Source organism: Lutra lutra, chromosome 1, assembly GCF_902655055.1.
Source record: "Lutra lutra chromosome 1, mLutLut1.2, whole genome shotgun sequence".
Lineage (NCBI taxonomy): Eukaryota > Metazoa > Chordata > Mammalia > Carnivora > Mustelidae > Lutra > Lutra lutra.
Genome location: NC_062278.1, coordinates 186,828,248 through 186,855,411, shown reverse-complemented (window position 1 = coordinate 186,855,411; position 27,164 = coordinate 186,828,248). Strand labels below are relative to the sequence as shown.

At 43.5% G+C, this 27,164-nt stretch overlaps 1 protein-coding gene across 3 annotated transcripts in view; it reads right to left on the bottom strand.

Annotated features, from left to right (window-relative positions):
* TAFA4 (TAFA chemokine like family member 4) overlaps nucleotides 1–27,164 on the bottom strand; it is a 188,515-nt gene that overhangs the window by 137,698 nt on the left and 23,653 nt on the right. For all 3 annotated transcript variants that reach the window (XM_047747144.1, XM_047747135.1, XM_047747150.1), the window contains exon 2: nucleotides 1,924–2,055. In XM_047747144.1, the coding sequence (XP_047603100.1) occupies nucleotides 1,924–1,937 (14 nt within the window). In that variant the 5' untranslated portion in view covers nucleotides 1,938–2,055. The remainder of the gene's footprint in view (nucleotides 1–1,923; nucleotides 2,056–27,164) is intronic.

The following is a 27,164-nucleotide window of genomic DNA, read 5'->3' as shown; positions in this document are numbered from 1 at the left end:
ACAAGCTGGTTCTGAATCCTATCTTCTTGTTCTTAATCCAATTTCCAGATGCCCAGATCCCTATTGTCTTCTTAATTCTTAACCGTCCACTGAGTATCATTAAATACTTTTCTTCTGCTTCATGAGTTGGCTCTCCTGCCTCTAACCATAAAGTCCCACACAATTTAGTCTCCAAATTCAGACTAGGTCTTTCAGGTGGTCTCTAACCTCTCCTATCTAACATACCAGTGAAATTTGGTTTCCCTATTAGTCCCTATATCACCTAAACCTGTCTGGAAGGTTTTTACCAAATTGGGGAGTATGTTTGAGATGATCTGAGTCCCAAGGTTGGGAACTGGTGAGCAGGAGGCTTATCCAGGGACAGTCCAGAGATATCACCTGTGGAAGGGGAAAACAGGGAAGGAAGAAGGCAGGACAGAAGGAGGAAAAGGCCCCCAATAATCCAGTGGAGAGTTCCAAAGCTGAAATGCCCCTTCTCAGCGATTCCAAGCTGGGGACCAAGGCTTTATCCTTTCATGTTGACCTATCATTGGATATGAGCTGCCCCTAAAAAGATGGTTAATTTTAGGCAAGGGGGCTCTTTGAATTGAGAATAATTCAAGAAAGCTGTAGGTCATCTTCTGCAGTTGGCTGTGTCCTCATTCCTAAAGGGGGAAATAATCCTTTCATTCCAGAAGGGGACTCTGGGCCATGAGGGAATGAATCCTTCTGCATCACAGCATCCATCACCATCCATCTTCAAACAGAAGACGCCATGTGTAATATGCATAATTTACTTTGTAAGGCTGTGGAGTCATCCTCAAGAGAAGACCCAATCTCTGGGGTATAAGAGACCATGCCATGCCCATTAAAATGTCATAGGAAGAGATTTCATATAGGAAGCCGATCCCCTCCTGGGCCTGTTTTGTCCTCAGATCCATTATTTTCCCTTCTCCTAGGTCACTCCCATCAGCTGCGTTTTCCAGACCCCTGAATCAGCTGGATTTAACCAACAGGGGATAGTAGCTAGAGCCTGGAGGGTGGAAGAAAAAGGATGGGGTATTTCTCCCCACCTTCTCCAATTTGAGCAAGATGTATGGAGTGGTCATGTCTCCTCCAAAGTGCCAGTTCCTGCCAGGAGACCAACTCTGTTTCTAGCTCCCACTGAAGGTCCCCTCCCCTAGGTGCTGGCAAACACTACTTCCTTCCTTTGTCCGACCCCGGGGGACAGTGTAGCTTCCTACTGCTCCCTATCTCAGGGCTGCCTCCGTATCTTCTGTTTGACTTCTCTGACTCTCCCTTTATTTAGGTTCCCTGAATTCAATTTCTTCTGTCCCACATTATCAGAATGGTCTGTTTTCCTGGTTGGATCCCAACAGAAAACCCCAAACCCAAAGTCTTAAGGGCAGCCATTCCAACCTGTGGGGATGATCCCTGATCCATCTGCGTACACAGACAATTCCATGTACCAGGTTCCCGCATGAGCTTGCAGTGCCTTGAGCGGGTGTTCCCTTCACAAGAGCTATCACTGCCGGCAGAAATGCCAGGGGGCGAGTGGACAGGATTCAGCCATCATTCTTTATTGTAGTCAACAATCCAGACACCCAGTCAAGGACTTCTGACCTACCACATCTAACATCATTCTTCCACTTCGATTTCTTCCCCCTTGAACATTTTGTTCAAATGTAAAACAAAATTTGTGTCTCTTTGGATTTTACCTTTCACCCTGCTAAACAGCCAAAATGCTGCTTTGCAAATGGAAATGGTTTCCAAAATAAGAGAAACTAACTAAAACTTGAGAAACTTGATTCCCAAAATACTCCAAGATTCAATGGAAAAAGACAACTTTTATTAAGGATTGTCAACTCTAGGATTCTCCGTTTTGCTAAATTCTCAATGTTTCATAAAGAAACCATCTCTAGGTGTCTATTAAAATCATTTTACCTTGGTGACTTCATAAGATTTGGTTCCAGTCAAGCACAATTATTTCAAGATGGATTTCAGAGCAACTCCAAACTCCCATTTGTAGCGAGGGCCAACAATTTCTGCAGTTCCAAAAAATTAGCTTGGAAAGACCTATATAAGAAACAACAAGGACAGGAAATCATTAGCCTGTTAATGTTGAAATGATACAGATTTCCAGGAGCAAAATAATGGTTTTTTTGGCTTTTGGGTTTTGGGTTTTTTTGCCATGAAACCTGCAGCTTGAGAACAGTGGGAGGGAGCCAGATGCAGCCACACTTGTAAAGGGTCTTAATAAAGGAGGGGGGAAAGACACAAAATCCAGTACTCAGTAACGTCACGGATTAGGTAACAGAATACAGTTTTAAAGTAGAAGTTATCTCAGCAGCAAAGGCATTCCAAACTTGACAGAGGATCCCCAACCTTCATGATGCATAATTTCATTCACCCCATGTCATTAACAAGGGGATGAGAACAGAAATGGAGATGGTCCCTTCCCAAGAGTTCTGCCACTTGCCCAAGCTACACAGCACTGGAAAAACCAGCATGAAGATCTGAATTCTTAGCTTTGTGGGACATAAACCTGCAGACATTGCTAACCAATCAGTGAGGCTCCTTTCTGAAAAATGTTAACCGGAGGAAGAGAGGAAACGTCTTTCCAACAGAAAATATCCCACCAACATACAAAGAATGCCTGTGAATACCATAGTTGACATTCAACACACTCCTTTAATGCACAGACCTGAAAGGACTTTTCTACTGGCAAAAACATCTTTGCAAGAAGGATTTAGATGCTTCCAAACCAAAGACATCTCAAGGAAAAAAAAAAATGGACCATGAAACACACTATTTTTAACTCTGCTAAGTTTAAAACATCCCTCCAGTGGTGGAGATTGGGGGAAAAACAATGATGTGCATCAATAAAGTTGCAAATATGAGGTAAAAATGATCTTGTGACACGGTCTAGTTACCTTAGAATCCCGTTGAACCCATCACAAACCTGCCACAAAGCACATCTGAGATTTTTCTCCTTTAGATATCTTCTCCTGAAGGTAACTACACAAGTCTGCCCACAGAACACTGTAGGTAATGGGCTTGCAGACCTGTCCCTTTGGGGCCAGAGGAAAAAGAGTCAGCCTTGAGTGAGTAGCTCAGGAGGGGAGTGGCTTTGAGTAACTGTACAAGTAAGGTATTCGGGGGAAAGAATGAAACATTGGCAAATGTTCATCTCCCACTTCCTCCAACTTTATTAAGTATGTTTGTCCACCCAAGGGCACAATGTGACCTTCTCTTATTGGAAAGAAATACATGGTATAATTTATCAGAATCCATCATAATGAACTTCCCACATATTGGAAACCAAAATGACCTTTCCTGGCTAATATTTATCTTGTTTTCTTCACACAAAAGGAACCACTGGGGATTCTTTTTTCAATTCATTAAAAAAATGGATCCATCAGTGAAAAGAAATGTGATCTAATAGTTCCTACGCCAGACAAGGAGCCAGGAGTTTAATTTTAGGCTGAGCAGTAACTCATTCGGTCAGATTTTCCCAGGGCATACCCCAGGCACTAGCTTAAAAGGATTAACTCTTTCTTGTCACTTCTTGAACTTGAGTGCATTCAAGGCCATGGAAAATTCTGTGCAGAGCAGCAAAAGCATTTGCTTCCGGCCATTTCATTTCTTTCTCTTTTGTTTCCCAGCCATAGCACAGTGATTCCCAACCATGTGCTTCCGTATTCATTTGTTTTTTTTAAAAGTCTCAGGTTATTCAGGATTAGAGGCACTGCCCATATCTAGACTTGAAAAAGTGTTGTCTGGGGCACCTGGGCGTCTCAGTCGGTTAAACATCTGACTCTTGATTTTGGCTCAGGTCGTGATCTCGGGGTTGTGAGATCAAGCCCCACAAGGGATCCACACTGGGCGTGAAGCCTGCTTAAGAGTCTCTTTCTCCCTCTCCTTCTGCCCCTCCCACCACCACCATCCCTGACTCATGCTCTCTCTCTCTCTCAAAAAAAAAAAACATATATATATAAATGTTTTCACATGCACAGTCATTCTCAGAATGAACTTCACTCCACATTCAGATGCCAGGCTACATTTTTCATCTTTCCCCTGGTGTGTTGGTCCTGTACAGAGACAATCACTCTTTTCCAACAGAAGAGCAGAATGCCTATTTATGTTTCTTGGTCCAAGACACTTTGAGGTTCCCAGCCAGAGGAGACCATTCTTGTGATGTTTAATTTATTTCCATTGTACACAAGAAAGAATTCTGCCTACACTTGATTTTTTTTTTTAATCAAGGAAATAGTGAGGTTTTACCTCTCTTTTCTCTTGATCTATTTGCCCTCACCATTAGTGGGCTGAATCTCCTAAGGGCATTATTCTTTCGGAATACAGTCATTTACTTGTTGTAGATAAGCACTCACAGAATATCTCTGTTGATTTTCCTATACCCACCTCACTGCGCACGTGTCAATCAATATAGCATCAAACCCCTTTTCGTCTATTTTGTGTAAAAATTTACAGTGATGAAATATCACAGTTCCCTCTAGAATTGGAAGACACAACGACCTTAAAGCTAGCTCTAATCAGGATGAAAAATCAGACTAACTCAAATTTGAGGGACATTCTAAAACGTAATTGCTTTTGAAAGTGTCAAGGTCGTGAAAGACCCCCCCCCCCCGCAAAAAAAAAATCTAAGGATGGTTTCAAATAAAGGAGAGACACATGGAAAAGAAATGCAATTGTGACCATACGCTGGAACTTGGGACCAGAAAAAAATACAATACGCAGAGCTTTCCTCAGAATAAACTGCATACAGACACATATACATTCACACAAACATACACACATATACACATACACACATGCACAGCTCTAAAGGACAGTATTGGGACAATTAATAATTTCTAAATACAGTTTTCAGATGAAATTACAGGGTTGTATCAACATTAAGTTTCCTGACTTTGATCATATTGTAGATCAGAAAAAGAATGTCCTTTGGCGCCTGCGTGGCTCAGTGGGTTAAGCCGCTGCCTTCGGCTCAGGTCATGATCCCAGGTCCTGGGTTCGAGCCCCGAGTCGGGCTTTCTGCTCAGCAGGGAGTCTACTTCCTCCTCTCTCTCTGCCTGCCTCTCTGTCAAATAAATAAATAAAATCTTTAAAAAAAAAAAAAGAAAAAAGAAAAAGAATGTCCTTATTACTAAAAAAATACACCCTAAAATATTTAAGGATAAAGAAACAAATGTCTCCACCTTATTTTCAAATGATTCTGAGGGTAAAAAAAAATAGAGGGGGCACTTGGGTGCTCAGTGGGTTAAGCCTCTGCCTTCTGCTCGGGTCATGATCCCAGGGTCCTGGGATCGAACCCCGAATCAGGCTCTCTGCTCAGCGGGGAGCCTGCTTCCTCCTCTTTCTGTCTGCCTCTCTGCCTGCTTGTGATCTCTGTCTGTCAAAGAAATAAATAAAATCTTAAAAAAAAAAAAAATAGAGGGGCGCCTGGGTGGCTCAGTGGGTTAGGCCGCTGCCTTCGGCTCAGGTTATGATCCCAGGTCCTGGGTTCGAGCCCCACATCGGGCTTTCTGCTCAGCAGGGAGCCTGCTTCCTCCTCTCTCTCTGCCTGCCTCTCTACCTACTTGTGATTTCTCTCTGTCAAATAAATAAATAAAATCTTTAAAAAAAAATAGAAAGGAGGAAAGGAAGGGAGGAAGAGAAATGTGAATGAATGAGTTCAAAACCAAATGAGCATGACGTGAGTAACTGCAGCATCGGGGTAAAGGGCTTGTGGGAGCTCTTCCTTCTATTCTTTCAACGTTTCATGAAGTCAGAAATTGTCCAAATAAGACATTACATAACTAATTAACAGCCTTCAATTCATGAGATAGACAAATATGATTTAGCATGTATTACCAGTTCTAAACCATGAGGAGAGTTGATAGTTGGAATGTTCTGGTTAATTCAAATCTGTGAGCATTCGCACAAACTTGTTTTTTTGTTTGTTTGTTTTTTGGAGGTTTGGGTTGTTTTTTTTTTTTAATTAATTTATTTATTTATTTATTTATTTGACAGAGAGAGATCACAAGTAGACGGAGAGGCCGGCAGAGAGAGAGAGAGAGAGGGAAGCAGGCTCCCCGCCGAGCAGAGAGCCCGATGCGGGACCCGATCCCAGGACCCCGAGATCATGACCCGAGCCGAAGGCAGCGGCTCAACCCACTGAGCCACCCAGGAGCCCTTTTTTTTTTTTTAATATTTTATTTATTTGAAAAAGAAAGAGTGAGAGAGAGCATGAGCTGGGGGTGGGGGAAGGGTAGAGAGGAAGGGAAAAGCAGGCTCCCTGCTGAGCAAGGAGCAGGGACCCCCTCCCAATGCAGGACTCAATCCCAAGATCCCAAGGTCATGACCTGAGCCGAAGGCAGATGCTTAACCTACTAAGCCACCCAGGCACCCCTCCTTATTTGTATTTATTTAAAAAGCACTCACGGGGTTCCTGGGTGGCTAAGTCAGTTAAGCAACTGCCTTCGGCTCAGGTCATGATCCCAGGGTCCTGGAATCGAGTCCCCCATCGGGCTCCCTGCTCAGCAGAGAGCCTGCTTCTCCCTCTCCCTCTGCCTGCCTCTCTGCCTACTTGTGATCTCTCTATATATAGCTCTTTGTCAAGTAAATAAATAAAAATCTTTAAAAAAAAAAAAAAGTAACTGTCATTGGAAGCCACTGAGTTTCCGTGATTGAAAAAATAAATAAATAAATAAATAAATAAATAGCACTCACATAGTGCCAGGCCCTGTGTCAAGCACTTTAAAATATTAATTCACTGAACAGTAGGATTTACGTATATCCTGACATACAGATGAGGGCTGTAAGGCATAGAGAGAAGAAGGGATTGCCCAAGGTCACTCAGCCAGCAAGCAGCTATGCCAGGATTCAAATCCAAGGATCTGACACCAAGGCACCTACTGTTTCAGTTCCTATAAAATCATTTCCAAAAAGAATTAGTCCCTCTTCATGCTTTAGTAAATAGACTGAAAATAAATCTATCTTTCTTTGGGAATTCAAGACACTGATCAGCATCCTAAAGTTGAGAATTCTGTTTGTGGAAAAACGCGTCCAGGCAGTTGGACTGAATTTGCAAGCGGATCAGAGCTTGGAGCCAAGGCGGTTTTCTATTAACCCTTCAATAAGTTTTGCTTCATCTCTGAAAAGCTGGTGAAAAACAGTGATTCAGAGTTGCTGTGAGGTTCTGATTTGCTGCAGATTTATTAAAGGCTTATGTCATTTTCCAAATTAAGACCAAACATGAAAGAATTCTAAAGTCCTTGAGTGCTTAAACTACCATTTCTCAAACAGATGGGAAACAACCACACTTCAGATCAGAACTCCTCTAAAACATTTCAGAGAAAACCTACCAAAGCCAGAACACAACACACGGGGGCTAGATTACTTTTGTTGATTTCAGTGAAAGAATTCAGCATCGAAACTAAACTAAACAAAAGTGGATCTTTGTCCATGCATCCACTCAAACTCATTTCCTGATAAACTCCAATAGGAAAACATTTCTGAAACAATAAAATACAGAATATTCTCTCGTAATCACAAAGCAAAAGGTCCCCAAGCTACTAAACAGCACTGCCTTTTCCTGCCCGCCCACTAGCAGAGGAGGAGGGTTCTAGGTTCTACCCTGTGTCACCTCCAGAGTGGACACATTTGAATAATTAGCTATCAGTCTCGCCAGACTCGCCATCAGTCCAACCGACCTCCCAGAGTAGGATCTATTGGGATGGTCTGGCGACTCCAGTTCTCAGCCTCCCAGGTACCAGAGTGCAAATTGGAATAATTCTTCCAACTATTGATAGAAGACGTGACACCCTTAAGTTTGGACATCGCGGTAAATCCCTTTACCACACTAATTTCTATTCAATCAAGACCGAAGAGGACATAAGAAATGTATCCTGAATTAGCAACCTGGGTTTGGGGAGTTAAAAAAAAGAAAGGGGGCGGGAGGGTTTTGAGTGGAAACCAGGTGAAAAGATGATCCCCCACAGTGATGTCTTGTCTGATAAACAATGGAAATTTGGAAACAGAAGTTGCCTGCATAAAATAATTCATCATTTCTCCAGGCAGAAATGAGAAAAGATGTTTCCATTTCCAGGTGCTTAAATTAAAAAAAAAAAACAAAACAACACATTGAATTGTCTTCTGGAAATTTTCAAACAGCTTTTCCGTGAAAATATGTAAAACCACAGGTAATCCCTCTCTTGACAAATTTATTCTGAAACCAGTGTTAATGAGCTTCCTCCATTTAAGAGTGGGCTGATGAAGGTAAATGTATTTAATAGGTTATTGACGCTTATGTGAATATATTTCAAACACTGATGCATGGCTGAGGTCTCCATTGGGTTATCATTCATAATTATCACATGACGCATGGAATTACTTCAAATTTAGAGTATGTTCACCATCATATGTTAAAGTGGGCACGTTTTTCTGCCAAAATGTGGTATACGCAGGTCATAAATTGTTTTTTATTGCTTGCTTAAAAACGTCAATGAAGAATTTACCACCGAGCCATTTTACAACATATTAAAGCACGTCGTAAATGAGCCATTAAAGACAATAACTGTGTCTATTAAATATTAAAGAATTTTATAAATGGCATTTTAATTTCAAGTGTTACCGGTACCATCTCATCTACATTAGGTGGTAGGGAGTTCTTTAAAAAGGCTCTTCCAGTTGGAGATGATTTAAATAAATTAAATAGACATGCTGTGTTTTTATAAGGTTCGCACACTGTCATTTTTAAGAACTGAGAAATTCCTTAAAACCACAGAGCCGCTTTATTTAAGCGCTGTGGCACAATCCTTTCTAGTGGAATTATGGGCAAACGGTGCATTTTGTTAATGAAGAAAAACTCCAGCCTTCCAGTGACCATGAAAAGTACAAAAGCAATCATCGCTAAGTGATAATGGCTCATCGAGAGCCTGTGTACATAAAACAGAGAAAACAGAATGGCAAGTTCCATGAGATAAGATGGACTCACCGAATTCAGGGACGCCCAGCAGGACTCCACAGCTTGTTGTCCAAGTGAAATCGCCCAGGTCTGGGGCTCAACAAATGTGAACAGTAATGGCAATTTAGCCATAAATCTCGCAAGGCCCAATTATCCTTACTGCAGAGACGGCTTATTCCTTTTAATTAGCCCAGTGTTTAATTGGAAATTTTCCTCTCATTTCTCATTTTTCAAATAATCAAAACAGAGTGTCCAAGGATTTTAACATAATAAATGACCAACAAAATAATATTTTGAAGGCTGCCCACAAGTTGCCAGGCACTTGGAATTTTTATGTAAAAAGTTTTTATGTGATGTGATCAAACTGCTACATAAAGAAGACTCATAAAGTAAGTTGTACATAAGTATCAGTAACAGGATGACTTCTACTTTAATCCTTACGACCTTAGCTGGGGCACAGGGTTGAGGTCGGGGGCGGAGCTGGGGGGGGTTGGTGTCAGTTGGCGTCTCTTCACTTAGATCCAGAATCTGAACCTCTCGACAGGAGGGATGATATCTTATGTCTCCTCTACCCTAATCTCTCACATAATGCCCACATCATGGGTGTTACATATGCTTGATTAAATAAATGAATAAAATGGAAGTCTTTTGTTTCACACCCAAATGAATGGTCACTCCATTTCTAGGACCCTAAATCCCTCACCTGTGAACTAGTAGAGTTCAACTAGAAGACCTCCAAGGTGCCTTCCAGCTGTTATAATGACCCACAGAGCCTTTTAGGAAAAACACAGTTTTTTCGATAACATACAGCTCATGGACATATATAGACATAGCAAATTCAGCTGTGACAGGATTGCATGGCAAGGCAACACCTACTGCAGACAATATTGGCCATTTTAATCTATTAGTGGGATAAATGCTTCTTAAGAGCTTAATCTAAACCTTTATTAAATTTCAACCTGAAAATCATCTTTTGTTTGGCAACAGTGCCCTCCAGTGGCCAAAAAAGGAAGTTTGTTGACAGTGCTAACGTGAACTGATCTACATTTTTGTTAGAGAACGTTTTAATTTTTTAATAAAGCCATATTTATAAACAGAATATAAGCTATCCTTAAATAAACATAAGATATTGAATAATTTATATAACCATATCACACTAAATGGCATCACAAAAATGGTTAAAACAGACCACAGCTTCTAAATGAAATGGTAATTCTTTATATGAAATACTACACAGAGTAAACACAAGACCATATTGGGATTTAGTATTTGTTGCCACTCCCTGTTACTTCTACAACCCAAGTCAATGTTAAAATCTACCAAAAGTCCCCAGGCTATTTAAAGACGCTCAAAATACCCAGCCTGAATATACTAAATGCCTACTAGGCTTTACACTAGGACACGCTGGGAGGAAATAAAGAGTAAGACTGATTTCCTGTCCATCCATAAGTGATCGTGTACCTGGAAAAGACAAACACACTCAGGGCAACGAAGAGAGTAGGTCACTGATAGTTGGTGTTATCTTTCAGAATAATAAAAATTAAAACAATGTCAAGAAAAGTAAGATCAGGGAGGACTTCTGTAATCCAGGAAAACTTTCCAGAAGAGGCAACAATACAGTCCAAAGAAGGAATAAAGGAATATTTGGAGAAAGGAGTAAGAGGTGTTTGGGGATTTTTTAATTTCCGGTTTTGTTTTTTGTTGCTAATGAGGGAAGTTCTGCATGCACGTGTGGGCTTGTCTTGCTTTGCTCTGATTTGAGATGGTGGAGGAGGGGGAAGGGCCACGGAAGGAAACCACAGAACTCAGGGAAAGGGGGAAAAGAGAAGAGGCAGGTGAGGGAGACTGACCATATGCGGAAGTCCTACAGAAGAGCTGGAGACAATCTTCTCTGTTGTCTCCATGTTCCTGGGTCACCTCTGCAGGATTCCTTCAAACAAGTTAAGTATTTTTTTGACCAACTCTCCTGCTGCAGGCCCTGTGTTGGGAGCTGAGCACAAAGGATAGATGAAGTCCTGGGTGGCCTGGGGCTTGTGTTTCAGCATGGGGAGACAGACAGGTGAACGAGCGTGAGTAAGAGAACTGTGGGTTAAGATAAGTGTAACCAAGAAAAGGAAAATGAAAAGGGAAACAGAGACTGGCTGGTCTTGCTGGACGAGAAGCTACCTGGACTGGGTGCTCAGAGAGAGCTTGTCTGAAGCCAAACGAAGCCTGGTATAGTCAGGAGTAGAGAGACATTCAGAGTGGACGGGGGCTGGAAGATAGAGGAGTGAGGGATATGAGATGATGTCAGAGAGGTCCCAGGGCAGAGGATGAGGGAGCTTGCAAATCACAGGACGGAGTTGGAATTCGATTCCACATGTGCTGTGAGAGTTTTAAAAGGACAGAAATTGAAGATGGGCTAGGTTTTCAAAAGTGCCCTCCAGGGTGCCTGGGTGGAGTCAGTTAAGTATCTGCCTTTGGCTCAGGTCATGATCCCAGGGTCTTGGGATCCAGCCCCACATCGGGTTCCTTGCTCAACAGGAAGCCTGGGTTCCCCTCTCCCTCTGCCTCCTGTTCCCCCTGCTTGTGCTCTCTCTCTCTTTGTGTGTGTGTGTGTCAAATAAATAAATAACATCTTAAAAAAAAAAAAAAAAAGGCAGGGCGCCTGGTGGTTCAGTGGGTTGGGCATCTGCCTTCTGCTTAGCTCATGATCTCAAGGTCCTGAGATGGAGCCCCACATCAGCTCTCTGTTCTGCAGGGAGTCTGCTTCCCACCCCACCCCCTGCCGCCTACCTCTCTGCCTACTTGTAAACTCTCTCGCTCTCTGTCAAATAAATAAATAAAATCTTTAAAAAGAAAAAGAAAGCACCCTCCAGCTGCTGGGTGGAGAATGCCCTCTGATGGGCTAATGCTGAGAGACTACTGCACCAGTCCAATTGAGACATGGTGATGGCTTGAGGCAAGATGGCAACAAAAGAGCCAGAGAAGAATTCATGTTCCAAAGCCTAAAGCAATGCTTGCGTATAACAAGTTCCCAGTAAGTGTTGATGAATGAATGAGTGAGTGCCTAAGCGAGCCCATAGGTAAAACTCTTTTCCCTTCATTAATCCTCTCTAGGGCTGGCATCTATCTTACCAGTGAGCACACTAAAATTACTAACTGCCTTATCTACCCCCTCAAGAGTAGTTAAACTTGCAAAACATTTTATCAACTGCTTGTTTGGTGCACATTGAGGTCTCAACCTAGAACTATACGAGAATGAATTTGAACTTGAAACGAATGTAACATTGTGTGGCGAGTACACTGCAATTAAGAGAGAGAGAGAGAGAATGAATTTGGTCAGCTACCTTCCCAAGTAGAACACTGATGAGGTCTTCTCTTACATACATTACTGAGTTATCTCCGACACCCCGTGTGAAGACAAAACTAATAAACCAACTTACAGTGTCCAAGCCTCAGGTCTTGGCACCAAGAATGCTAGTTTTTATGTTACAGATGTTGCACATCCTAGAGTCAATTATATTTCACTCTTCACTTTAGCTACTAGGAAGCTCAGAGCCAAATTTATCGTCTACCACCCATAGGTGAATAGAACTTCTCACCATGTACTTTATATACTAAATTTATACTTAGTTTTTCTATGTTCCCTCTATCTTTCATTCCACTGAATATTGTTTTTTTTTTAAAGATTTTATTTATTTATTTGACAGAGAGAGATCACAAGCAGACAGAGAGGCAGGCAGAGAGAGAGAGAGAGAGGGAAGCAGGCTCCCCGCCGAGCAGAGAGCCCGATGCGGGACTCGATCCCAGGACCCTGAGATCATGACCCGAGCCGAAGGCAGTGGCTTAACCCACTGAGCCACCCAGGCGCCCCTCCACTGAATATTGTTAAAGGCTTTCTCTAGTCTGCTTTGATGGGGACAAATACATGAGTATATAAACAAGACAACATTATTTAATATCCTTTAACAGATCCAAAGTTCAATTTGTTCTCTGTCTTCATCCACTTCCCTTTTGTCTACCCATGCTACTCACCATACCAAAATTCAAAATTCCCAGCTTGACATGGCCGCCTAAGGGTAGAAGCATTATTTCTACATAATAAAATGAAAAATGTTACCTACACTACCCAACACAGGAATTAACAGGCAATGAATCACATTAGGATTCATGAATGGGTTTCCTGGTAGGTAACAGGATAGGAGGGAAAGGGCCAAAGGACCAGTAGTGTTTAGTTTTGGGGAGGAACGAAGTCTATTGCATATAACATAGGGAAGCAAGCAGTGAGGGGACCAGGGAGAAGATAAGGGGCAAAGGGATGGGTTGGGAAGGGACTCCAAGGATACACATTTTACAGCTTGAACAGAGCTCAGTCTTGGTTCACGGTGATTCAAACCAGTCATAGCCTCTGAAATTAAGATCCTGATATGTGTGATCCTAGAGTCCAGAAAAACATTCATGGGCACTAGAAAACAGTGGAAAGCCATAAAGGTCCCCCAAAGATAGGTCCGTGATCAAAGGAGTGAGACTGAGCAAATAAAGCAAAGCTTTATTTTGTGCCAAGCATCAAGAATCAAACCGACCAGTCGGGGCCGCCCCTTACAGAGAAGGCGACCCCTCCCAACCTCACAGACTAACTTTTATAGAGCAAAGGCCATGTGGTTGGGCCTGGCCACACACAGGTGGCCAATGAGATTGCAACACACAGAGAAAGCTGCATAGTCATGCTAGGTCACACACAGGTGTCCAATTGAATTACAGTTCACCCCATAGTAGCTATTTGAACTAGCCTATCACCTTGGTCAGAATTGGCGCCCAAAAGGCAGGGCCCACGCTCCTTGGTAGCTAGGGAGACAGTATGCGCGCTCTACTGATTGGATGTCTCCACCTGACCCGACTCATCCCTGCATTCAGGCTCTGTTATCAGGGACTGGTCGACCATATGCTATTGGTTTCCAGGACTTGATTTTAAGTAAGTTCCCCGGGGTGGCGGGGGGGGGGCAGGGTCAGTTTAAGTTTTACTGCATAAACAACAAAATCACTGTTTAACGGGATGGAATCACTCTGGCTAAGCAGGCCCTTACATTACCTGATTGTTTTAGATCTTAAGAGAAGAGAATCAAAGAATCTGATAGTGTGGTAATACGTTAACAATAGGTACTCAGGGCCCAACACTGGACACGTCAGTTCATTTCTCTGCTCATCTAATCCTTGAAATAATCTGAGAAGGCAATTCTTTTTAATTCTTTTGTTACCCTTTTTTTTTTTTTAAGATTTTATTTATTTGTTAGAAAGGGAGAGGGAGCAGCAGGCAGAGGGAGAAGGAGAAGCAAGCTCCCCACTGAGCAGGAAGCCCAATGTGGGGCTCCATCCCAGGACCCTGGGATCATGACCTGAGCCAAAGGCAGATGCTTAACCCACTGAACCACCCAGGTGCTCCTTTGGTCAACCTCTATTTAACAAGGGAGAAAATAAGTCCTCCCGCTTACTTACACAAAACAAGTAAGAAGTGGACTCAGGATTCCAAACTGGGCTGAGAGATTCCATCCTCTGGGAGGAAAGGAGAGTTTAAAACAGAAGGGGAAAAAAAGTGGGAGGGGGGGTAGAAATAGTACATGCTCAGTCAAGACTGAAGACTGGGGTTTGTGCAACACAGAATATCCCACTCAGAACGTCCCGCAGTCTGAGGAGGGACTCCTTAGAAGGACAGAGTCTTCCTAACAACTGGCCATCATTGAAGGATGACATCCCATAAATTCCAGCCACATATCTGCTTTTTCATGTGTAAACATTATGAAGTACCTATCAAATATTTCCAATGAAAGCTTGCCATCAGAGTTGAGATGAGCTCTAAGTGTAAAAACCACATCGCATCTGAAAGACTTAGTACAAAAGAAAGAACCACCTCATTAATAAGGTCTTTCCAAATGAAGAAAAAAGTTTAGATAGAATCTAAAAGAAGAAAAAAAATCCAGAGTGTCTTATTGTCTGTGGATAACACTTGTGGTTATACCCATGGGCCTGGATTTTGTTTTTCACTTTCAAAAATTTTGTGCAACCCCCCATCTAAACTTCTATCATTTCCAAAGGTAATTAATATTTGAAAAGATCTTTTGGTGTTCACAACAAGTTGTGTTAAACTCTTCCTATAATTTGATATCATTGACATCAGTTAAAGTCCTGGGAGGCCATTCCTCTTATTCAAGACCAAAAAACACAAAACAAAACAAAAAATCCATCATACATTTATAAGGCATTACAACCAGACACTGAGTTTTCAGAAATTTCTAAGCCTAGTCCACATTTTCACACAAGAATTCACTAATCATGCTTCATTTGGGCATGAGGGAACATTCTGACAGCAATTATGCCCATATAAGGAAATATAAGGAAAACATGGGGTCATGATCCCATAATTCCAACACACAAGAGATGCACCACACACTAGGAGACTTCTAAAGCAGACAAACACAGGAAGCTAGGAAGAATAACCTTTCTTCCTAGTCATAGATTTATGCCCTCAAGGTAAAAAATGCACTATCCATCCCCAGAAGGAAGAAATGCATGTAGAAATTAAGATTATCATAATCTGCTGCATAACATAAAAATACACAAAATGTAGATTTATCTTTGTGAATGACAGGACCTTTTAAACTTTAATTAAAATAACTATCACCTGAAAAACCATCAATTGTAATCAATTCCAAAGCACCTTTGTAAATAGCGGGGGGCCGGAGAGAGCAGAAACAAGTAAATTCCAAAACAATCCAGTCTTTCATAGCCTTCCTACCTCAGGGCCTTTGCCCATGTTAATTCTTTGGTTCAGAGCCAAACACATTGTTCTGTCCTTCTCCACCTAGTTGATTCCTGCTCAATCTTCATCTCTCAGGACACCCACCACCTCCTGGGGGAGGCACTTCCCTAATTACTAAGAAAAATCTCTAAATTTAAGCCTTTTCTTTTTGATTAATCAGAATTGCATTGCCATACTCATGTGGGTCTCTCCCCTAAGACCCGAGGTTCCATGAAGGCAAGAATAAAAGTCTTATCTTAGCATTGCATTTCATCTCCAGGCCTTGATACTGGACCTGACATGTACCAAGCATTCAACACATATTTGCTGTATCAATAAATGAATCTGAAAAACTAACCATAAGTAGGATGTCCAATCCCCTTTCCTTAAATTCAGGTTTTCAATCACCGTATCCATCTTGTGGCAACATTTTTAACTATAGACACTTTTTTAGGTGTGGACCCAACTCAGAGCTATGACTTTCCCTGAGAACATCCCAGCTCCCAACCAAAGCTCTGGAGAGACGTGGGGCACTATACTTTGCTACGCGGTTCAGCCACCTGTGGCTAAAATTCAAGCCACGCCAAGTGAAGTCTCCTCTTCCTGGAACTGAGAATTGAGCCTGGGAGAGAGCTAGTCTCCTAGTCATTCCGGAATAAGCTCTTGAAGCAGAGACACACAAATCTGGGACGTGTGGAGTGGACAGCTCTTGCCAGAACACATAGGGGCACCACAAAAGCCGGTCCGCACAGAGACAAGACTGTCACTGCTGTCCAAAGAGCAGAAATGAGACAGAAGGACACGATGCAAGTCCCAGAATGTTGTTCTATGTTTAGCCTTTCCTTGGCCTGCCTTCAACCCTCCCCTCGCATTTCCTAAGAACGTCTAAAAGTTATTTTTTTAAATAATAATTTTCATCTTTGGCCTAGCTAGAGTGAGTGTTTAGTTGAGTCCAAATAGAATTACTCCCATTTCCTAGATGGGTAAATGGAGACCCCCAGAAATTACCTTCCCAAGGTCACAAAGCTCACTGGTGGTACCGCTGGGATTCATACCCAAGCCTATCCACAGAAGAACAATTCTGTCTGCCCTGTCCAATTGGGAGCTCCTAGCCACATGGGTCATTAAATGTGAATTAACATCCATGAAAAAACCTTTTTTTTAAATTACTATAGCTTTATTTTTTTAATTTTTAATTTTTATCATTATGTTCAACTAGCCAGCATAGAACACATCATTAGTTTTTGATGTAGCGTTCAGCATTTCACTTGTTGCGTGTAACACCCGGTGCTCCTCATCACACGTGCCCTCCTCACCAGCCGCCCCATCCCCCGTCCCCTAAAACTTTAAACTGAGTTCATCAGGGGCACGAGGCACATTTCCAGTGCTCAGCAGCTCCACGGGGTGAGTGGCATATTAAAGGGCGCAGCTACAGAACCTCTCAGCCCCTGCAGAAAGTTCCACCGGACACCACTGGCTCCACGAAGGGTCCCTCCGTTTGAAAACTCTAAAATCAACTGCAGAAACAGGAAATGGCAACTCAGAAGAAATAACCCACACAGGAAGAAAAAAAACTGACAAAAATATCCTCCATAATATCCTCACAGGATGGTGCCTGGGGGGTGGGGGCAGGCAGTCAGTTGGGTGTCTGGCTCTTGGTTTCGGCTCAGGTCATGATCTCAGAGCCCTGAGATCGAGCCCCAAATCAGGCTCTGCTCTTGGTGTGGAGTTTGCCTGAGATTCTCTCTCCTTCTCCTTCTGTCTCTCCTGCTCACGTTCTCTCTTTCGCTCACTCTCTCTCTCTCAAATAAATAAACAAATCTTAAAAAAAAATAAGATATAAAAAATAAAATAAAATATCCCCAAATGGATAAGAGGGTCTGCAACCAAGAAAAAAAAATCCAGGGTGTTATTTAAAGAAGAAAAGAGGGGACGCCTGCCTGGCTTAGTAGGAAGAGCACAGGACTCTTGTTCTCACGGTTGTGGGTTCAAGCCCCAATTTGGGTGTAGAGATTACTTAAATAAATAAATATTTTTTTAAAACAGAGAGAGAGGGTGCATGGGTGACTCCATCAGTTAAGCATCTGCCTTCAGCTCAGGTCATGACCTCAGGGTCCTGGGATTGAGTCCCACATTGGGCTCCCTGCTCAGTGGAGAGCCTGCTTCTCCCTCTCCCTCTGCTGCTCCCCCTGCTTGTGCTCTGTCATTCTCTCTGTCAAATAAATAAATTTTTTTAAAAAGGAGAGAGATGGAGAGAAAGGAAATATTCAGGAGACAACAAGAAAATCAGTAGAGGGACGTTGAGGAAATTTGCCAAAAAGTAAAGCAAAAAGACAAACAGATGGGAGCTAGGAGAGAAACATAAGAAACTTAGAGTGTCAGGCAAGGAATTCCAGGACCCGGATATTAAGAGTTCTGCTAAGAAGAGAGACAGAGAAGATACAAGGGAGAGAATCATCAAAGAAAAAATTTTTATTCCTGGAAAAGAAGGACGTAAGTTTCCAGATGGGAATGGTCGAGTCCTCAGCACAATAGGTGAATATAGACACGCACCAGAACACTGGAGACAAACAGAAGACACTTAAAAGTTCCAGAAAGATAAAAACAGGCCAAATGCAAAGGAATTCAGCTCCCAAAATATTTACCGCTCAAGCATACCTTCTAAGAAAGCAAATGGAGGGGATGATCCACCAAAATCAAGAAATAAGCTAAGAGGGGCTCCTGGGTGGCTCAGTTGGTTAAGCGACTGCCTTCAGTTCAGGTGGTGATCCTGGAGTCCCAGGATCGAGTCCCGCATCGGGCTCTCTGCTCAGCAGGGAGTCTGCTTTTCCCTCTGACCCTCCCCTTCTCGCACTGTCTCTCTCTCTCATTCTCTCTCTCAAATAAATAAATAAAATCTTAAAAAAAAAAAAAAAAAGAAAGAAACTAAGAAAGTCTTCCTACGTGGGAATACAGGAAACATGATATCCAACACAGGTGTTCAGGAGAATGCAAGCCACTTTAACAAAAAGATCCAACAACTCATGGCTCAAACAAAAGTTCATTTCTCACTCCAAAAAAGAAAAAGAAAAGAAAAGAAATTGCAGAAGGTCACTTCAGCCCATGCACTAAATACAGTGGAAGACCCTGGAACCTCAGCAGGTCTTGCTAACCCAAAACATGGGTTCTTGTTTCCACTGTGCCATATCCGTTCAGCAGGCAAATCATTGGACCTCTCTGAACCTCAAGTTCTTCATCTTGAAAATGGATTTTATTTTTTTTTTTTTTTTTTTTTTTTTTAATAAATAAGTCTTTTTTTTTTAAGATTTTATTTATCTACTTGACAGGAAGAGATCACAAGTAGATGGAGAGGCAGGCAGAGAGAGAGAGGGAAGCAGGATCTCTGCCGAGCAGAGAACCCGATGCGGGACTCGATCCCAGGACCCTGAGATCATGACCTGAGCTGAAGGCAGCGGCTTAACCCACTGAGCCACCCAGGCATCCCTTGAAAATGGATTTTAAAATAGTTTACCTGGGCTACGGTGAAGTTAAATGAGGCATGGTACAGAGAAAGGCTGCATCCAGGACACCCATTCTAATAGGAGTTGTTGTAATGACTTCCAGAACCCCTATAAATGTCCCGCTCTGCCCTGAGGGTTTTCTTTGCATTTAACTCAATTAATCGTCTCCAGATGCTTTGAGGTAGGTGCTTGTCATTATCCCCCTTTACAGAGGAGGAATTTGGATGCAGGAAAGTAATTCAACTTGCCTAAGATCAGCTACCAAGTGGCAGAGCTGGGAAAGGGACTCAGGTTCCAGAGTCTACCCTCCCTTCCACTGGGCAACACTGTCTTCCCAGTATCTAGAAATGAGCACTCACCCCTCTTTTCCCCACTCCCTACCACTTTTTTCAGCCAATACCAATACCGTTCACTTTCTGGATACACACACTAGTTATAGTACTGTCTTCGGGCTTTCTCTTCTAATATTTTCACCTTGTGGTCACATATATGTTTGTCTATGGGTCTGAAACCTTACTGGACCGGAAAACACTCGATGTCAAAACCAGACTCAGCCTTGCTCACGCCACAGCGTTATGCAAAGCAGTAATCAGCAAAAGGATCCTGCCTGAAAAAACTTGACAAACCAAGTTAGTAAAATCACTTTCCAAAGTATTTTCAATCTAATAAGTAATTTCAGACATCATTGGTTCTCCCAATCAATGGCCATTTCTGTAAGAGATGAAAGGAACCAAGAAAAAGAAAAAAAAAAAAAAAAAAGAAAAAGGCAGACACAGGAATCCTGAGCGGTAACATCCCAGGGTCCTCAGTCTCAGATTAACACAGGTCTGACCTACAATAATGGTGGGTACCCCGCTGACAAATCTTTCCTTTGACCGACATCTGCCGCTATCTCCTGTGAGGCAGACACTGGAGCAAACAGGAGCTTTTGCCCAGGACTTAGAGCAACGGCCGATCCTGCGAATGCGGCTTCTGAACATGGGGTCCTTTGGTAGAATTCAGGGCTTCGTGAACTGGGATGAAGGAAGAAAAGACATCTTTCTTTTCACTCACCTCTATTTGAAACCCATCACATCCCTCAATGATAAAAGTCAGCAACAGGGGGCGCCTGGGTGGCTCAGTGGGTTAAGCGTCTGCCTTCATCTCAGGTCATGATCTCAAGGTCCTGGGATCGAGTCCCGCATCGGGCTCCCTGCTCAGCCGGGAGCCTGCTTCTCCCTTGGCCTCTGTCCTCCCACTCCCAGCCTGTGCTCTCTCTCTCAAATAAATAAATAAAATCTTAAAAGGCGGAGGGGGAGCGCCTGGATGGCTCATAAAAAAGGAGGGAGGCCTGGGTGGCTCAGTGAGTTAAAGCCTCTGCCTTCGGCTCAGGTCATGATCTCAGGGTCCTGGGATCGAGCCCCACATTGGGCTCTCTGCTCAGCAAGGAACCTGCTTCCCCTTCTCTCTCTCTCTGCCTGCCTCACTGCCTACTTGTGATCTCTGTCAAATAAATAAATAAAATCTTAAAAAAAAAAAAAAAAGAAAGAAAAGTCAGCAACAAACGGCAGGAGTTATGTAGCAGTTCCTAGGACAAGGTCACACATAGAAACTACAGGTATTTTCAAGTCACATTGCAGTTTGTGGTGTAGACCTCAAAATCTGTATCCACGGCCTCTCTGTAATTATATAGCTCATGGATCTGCCCATAGAACATGCTATTTAATGCATTAATACCAAAGTGCGTGTTCTCTATCACAAACCGCCTTCATGCTGGCTTCCTTTGTAGTCCTGTGGATTTTGTTTTATGTGCTTTAAAACGTATTCTGAGACGAAATCCACCAGCCTCACCAAATGTCCAAAAGGACCTATGGCACAGAAGGGGTTAAAGGATCTAGATCCCAGGAGCTGGCAAAAAGGATGGCCCTATCACAGCTACCTTCTCCCTCTCTCCCCCTCCTGCCCTAGGTAAGCCGGACCTTGCACCCAATTCTGCCAGTACTGACACAAATAGCAGGAAAGCAAACTCTCAGAGGTTGTACTGACATCTGTGTAAGGCATAAACCAGTCACAGAAGCACCAGGAAAGAGTTGCAGAATGATTTTTGCAAGGTTAAAAAAAAAAAAGAAAGAAAAACACAATTTGCCCTGTATAGAAAGCACCATCGTTTCAAGTACTTCTTACAACCACTATTTGTAATGTATTCCAACTTGCAAGTGTAGAAATGGCCTCATTATCCCCACAGAGGTCCTTCAGAAAGTCTATTTCAAAGCAAGCACATCTGAAAGTTAGCCCGCAATCTAAAAGCCGGAGCTATAAATACGCAGGGCCTGGGAAAGCTAGAGCGGGCTGGATTCGATGATTGCATCTTCAAGGAAGAAACCGGCAGAGCTGGAGGCCAGCAGATTGCTCAGTGAACAGCTGTAAGAAAAAGGGAGATGAAGTGTCAAAGATCTTTAGGGTAACAGGTGTCAGAAGTCCAAGGGCAAAGAGACCCCCATCATCCTGAAAGAGATAAAATACACACGCAGGCGAGCGTTAACAAAGAGGTTCATGAAAGCTTTCCCAATGGATATTGCAAGCGTCTGTGCAGGCTCTGACAAAGGGCGGGCAACAATGAAGTGAAGGTGTCCATATGAATGGGGTCTCGGGATGGGTTCGCCCCCAACCAGAGCCCGAGACAAGGACATACAGGTGCATAAATGAGGTCGCTGCCTCAAACAGTGGCAGCCAGATTCCTTAAGGCCTCTCAGGGACATTACGTCCCAGGTTTGCAAGGGCTGCCTCTGCGACGCCACCGTAGACCCTGTGAGGAAGGCAGAAAGACTTGGCAGACACTAGGGACGGAACAGGAGCAGCTCAAGCTGCTTATAGGTGCTGGTACCTCGTGCTCTAGCCTTCAGCTCCCTGGAGATTTACCTCTTAACTTGCAAGGAATGGTCCTTTGTGGCTGCCAAGGGTTATGCGATAGCAGAAGTACCTGCAACCCAGTGCAAAGGAGCAATGCAGCCTTTTCTCTTCTACAGCCACTTTCCTGCACTGAATTTTAAAATCCCTTCACTGGCCAAATAGATCTGAGCCCCAGCTATGCAATAGGTACTGCCTCTGGGTGCGAGCATGAGCAACGAAGGGGACAGGCGAGGTCTCTGCCTTATATGCTGGTTTCAGCCATCTGAAAAATGAGTATTCAACATTGATAAAAAGAGATGACAACAGACAACAGAAAGGGATGAGGAAGGGGGAGAAGGCAGAGAGGAGAATTCAGCAAGGGCAGTGGGAAATTACTGTTTTGTGCTGGAACCTAAAAGAGGACAAGGAGCCAGTTGTGGGACACATGGAGGAAATGCTTTTAGCCAGAGAAAACAGCACATCCAAAGGCCCTGAGGTGCAAAGAAGCCAGCCAGAGCCCTAGTGAAGGAAGAGTCTTCCATAAGGTGGGTGGAAGGGGGCATCTATTATAAGCAAGAGTTCTCACTGGTCAGGGAGTGAGCATATGGTGGAAACTCATTTTCAGATAGTGTTGAATTCTGTACAATACACAGAGTCCTCTCTGCAGGCCAATTTCCATCTAAACCAAAGTATTTCTTTTCCTTTTCTTTTTTTTTCCCCCTCCACATTTTCATCTACAGATCACTGAACTTGAAGTTCACAGTGTTAACCAGGCTTGAACCCGAAGTAAAAATCCCCAGCTGCCTGGAGTCCAAGGCATTTTGGAAAGGAGGAAACAAAAGTAAACCAGAAAGTCATTTCCCATCTGAGGAAGAGAAGATAAGGAGCAGGTGGGAATAGGTCCAGGTGAATAACAAACCTTCTGTGCACACAAGCAGGCGAGATAAGGAACAAGATGCAGACTCAGGGCTCGTCAAAGGGTGAAGCGTCCTTCCTCCAAATGGCAAAGCTAGCTCTGCTTCCCCGCTCCTTTCTCACGTCCTGGGAGATGATACATTGATTGGCACAACAGAAAATCAGGTATCGATTTCATATATCCCTCCTTGGACATTAGAATTGAAAATCTTGCCAGATGACTGCCCTCTAATTCCAATTATTTGGGGCCTCTTAGCCTTGAGAGTCTCTGTACGCAAATAATAATCACTGCTATTAGAAAGCTTTTACTTAGCACTAACTAGCGGCCAAATATGATGCTGAAAACTTGTTACAGGCATTAACTCATCCGTGTCTGGCCACAGCCTTCTGAGACACAGACCTTCTTAGAGAAAATGCAAACGCAGCAAGGTTAATAATTTGGCCAAGGTCATAAAGCTGGTAAGTTGGGAAGCCAGGATTTGAACCAGCAAGGTCTGACTCCAGAGCCCTTCTCTTAACACAAGCTCTAAGGGCTTTGTTAAATCTGTGTTAAATGCCCAGCTGACTTTCGCGGGGACAGCGTTGTGAAGGTTGGAAGTCTTCTTGGAGAGAAGTCCCTGCATCTTACACAGAACTCCCTGTCATCTGAAAACCAATGTCCACAGCATGTCCCATCCATCGTGAAAGGGTCCCCGTAAAGTGATTTTGGCCAAGAGAGAGGGAAAAAGGCAAGGGAGAGAAGGTTTAGAAAAACTGATCCTCCAGTAATAACCAGAGTAGTTAAAGAAATTAATGCTCATTGTCCAGACAGAAGGTGAAGGCAAAGATATGCACCAACTGCCATTCTCAAGATACCCACTTTCTATCTAGCCGGCTCCTGTAAAGTCATCTGCTTTGGAGAATGCTTCCATCTTCAAATGAAAAAACTTCCAGCTTCTGATATGGGTGTCAAGAAGGCAAAAGGCCAGAATGAGCTGAGCCCAGCAGAAAACACATGAACTACAAAAGGGCTATTTTTGTTACGCTCAGAGCAAGGAGAACAACAAGACATAGGTCTCCTGCTTGGTGAGGGTGGTGTGAGGCTAACGGATGACAGCAGGAGGAATTACTCAACTCCGGTCTGCGTCTGGGCTCCGTCGAGAAGGATGAGATGCTTGCCAAAAGGGTCAAGGGGACACGGGTCAGAGGGGATTGAGGTCCACAATAGGGGTTGTGATTTTCAGAGTGCCTGCCCTCTCTAAATGAGCCTGAGGATCTCGGCCCTGAGGAGTTAAACCCCACAGTACCCATGGCATAAGGTGTCAGGTAGCAAAAAATCACTGGCAAACTCTGAAAAATCTGGGAGAATAGGAGGTGTACCAGCAAATGGAAAGGAATGAAAAAAGCGGTTCTGCCAATCACAGATCAGTAATCATGGGCCAACCTCATAAGAAATACTTAGAATGCCATTACCAGGCGCCTGGGTGGCTCAGTTGGTTAAGCAACTGCCTTTGGCTCAGGTTGTGATCCTGGAGTCCTGGGATCGAGTCCCGCATTGGTCTCCCAGCTCCAGGGGGAGTCTGCTTCTCCTTCTGACCTTCTTGAATCTCATGCTCTCTCTCACTGTCTCTCTCTCTTAAATAAATAAATAAAATCTATTAAAAAAAAAAAAGAATGCCATTACTAACATGGGTGGCAGGGAGCAGCAACGATTCCTTGGAATCCGTTATGACTGTTATGGTCATAAAATTCAGAGTTTCACCAAGATATTCTGAGTTTTTCATAAAACTCCAATGCAAAAATATAAAGAAACAGAGGCCAGGCATAATGAAAGTAAGTGGGCTGAGTAACCCATCAAAAGTTTTCCTCTCTGCTGATTCATTACATCTATGCTGATGTAGAATATATTCTCTAGTGGTCTGCCACTGGGCTCTACCCAGAGCCACATTTGTTCATTTTCCTATCAATAACTTGGGTACCGATATTGCCTGCATTCCCCTCAAACTTGGGGGTGAACTGAACCTAGGAAGAAACACAACAATTTTGGTCCATCAAAAGCAAAATGGAAAAAAAAAAAAACCAGTAAGATGACCAGTCCATTGAAAGTTAATGCAATTAAATTCTCTGGAGGTAAATGCGAATTATGAAGTGTGGGTCCAAGAACATAAGTAGACAGTAGAGGATGGAAGAAACGCTGCTCTCACACAGCACATGGAGAAAAACTGCTCAGAAATGTCTCGAAGGGCTTTGAATTTTAAATGAGGCACACAATATGGCTGCTAAAAAGGTTATTTTTTTTAAAGATTTTATTTATTTATTTGACAGAGAGAGATCACAAGTAGACAGAGAGGCAGGCAGAGAGAGAGAGGGAAGCAGGCTCCCTGCTGAGCAGAGACCCAGGACCCTGAGATCATGACCTGAGCTGAAGGCAGCGGCTTAACCCACTGAGCCACCCAGGTGCCCTAAAAAGGTTATTTTGATCTTATGTTTTATTAGTAAGGGTTTATTACTTAAAACTAGAGAAGGGATACGTCGGTTATACTGTGAATTATACCAGAATGAAAGACTTTGTGTTATTCAGTTCAGTTTCAGATTCAGCCCTGGCCCATGGCACTTCCGCCATGATGAAAACGTTCTCCATCTCCAACGCAGTCGTCACCCCCACCTATGACGACTGAGCTTTGGAGATGTGGCTAGTATGATTGAGGAGCCGAATTTTTAGTTGTATTTAATTCTAATCAATTTAAATTTATGTAGCCACTCATGGCTCATGGCTACCGGGTTGGGCTGCGCGGCTCCAGACAAAGCTACGTGCCACATAGTGGAAAAAGCTGGGAGGATAGCAAGCCCGAAAAGAAGACTCCGGGGGACAAAATGACAACAGTGTTTAATATCTGAAGTGTTGTCTTGTGGAAAAGGGTTTAGAAATACTCTTTGGAGCCCACTGAGCAGAACTAGAGAAATCATAGTAAAATGTCTAAAAATCATGACTGTGTAGAAATAAGGGTTTAATAATTATAACAATGTCAGGTATTTTTTCTTTTTTTTTAAGGTCTTATTTATTTGCGAGAAAGAGAGACAGAGAGAGAGAGAGAACATGAGCAGGGCAGAGGGAGAGGGACAAGCAGACTCTGGGCTGATCATGGAGCCAGACACAGAGCTCCCAGGACCCCAGGATCGGGACCTGAGCCAAAGACAGACGCTTAGCCGACTGAGCCACCCAGGCGTCTGGACAAGGTCAGTTCTCTGAGGCAAGACCATAACCCATCAACCAGCACAGAGCAGGGCACTGAGGAGACCTTCAAGAAATACTTCTACTTAGTAAGTAGGTGAATCAGTCCATTAAAGAAATAGGAATCTGTCCACATGGAATGCAGATGCCTCAAAAGACACTGAATACACCCCCCACCCCATCCAACAGCAGTCCCGAAGGACCTAGCCCACCACTGCGGGGAGACAGTGAAAGCTCCAGGCATCCACCAAAAGGCCACAGGATGAGATGGCCCTCCAGGTCCTTCCAGATCAGCTCAGATCCTCCCGTCTGCCATCAGATGGGACTGGGTTCAAATCCTGACACTCACTATTTGTGTGACTGTGTATCTACAGCTGTATAACAATTAACTACATATTTGAGGACTTCACGCCGCACACATTTAGGACATTACAGTTTCTGCAGACAAGGGATCTGGGCATGGCGTCGTTGAGTGTTATGCCTACAGTCTCATGAAGCTACGGTCTAAGTATCAGCCCTGGCCAGGGTCTCACCTGGAGGCTGGACTGAAGAAGACTCGTCTTCCCCACTCGAACAGTGGGTGCCAACACTCTGTCCTTCATCCTTGCATTTGCCGGACCGAAAGCTCCAAGGCTTTCTGCTGGCGCTCTGCTCCTCGAGGACACCTGCCTTTCCTTGCCACATGGGCTTTCCCAACATGCCCACTGACAGTTTCCCTAATGCAACAATCACAGCTATGACATCCCTGCACTTTCACTATTCCATGGGTTAGAAGCACGCCAGGTCCTGCCCGCAAAGGTGTGAACGCTTGGAGGCGGGGATCACGCGGGGCCACCCCAGTATCTGACAGTGACCTTGGCAAGTCAGCCCACCTCAGTTCTTCCCCGTAGAAATGAGGCACTAATTGCACAACGCAGTCATTATAGGCTCATTTAATATACAAACTCA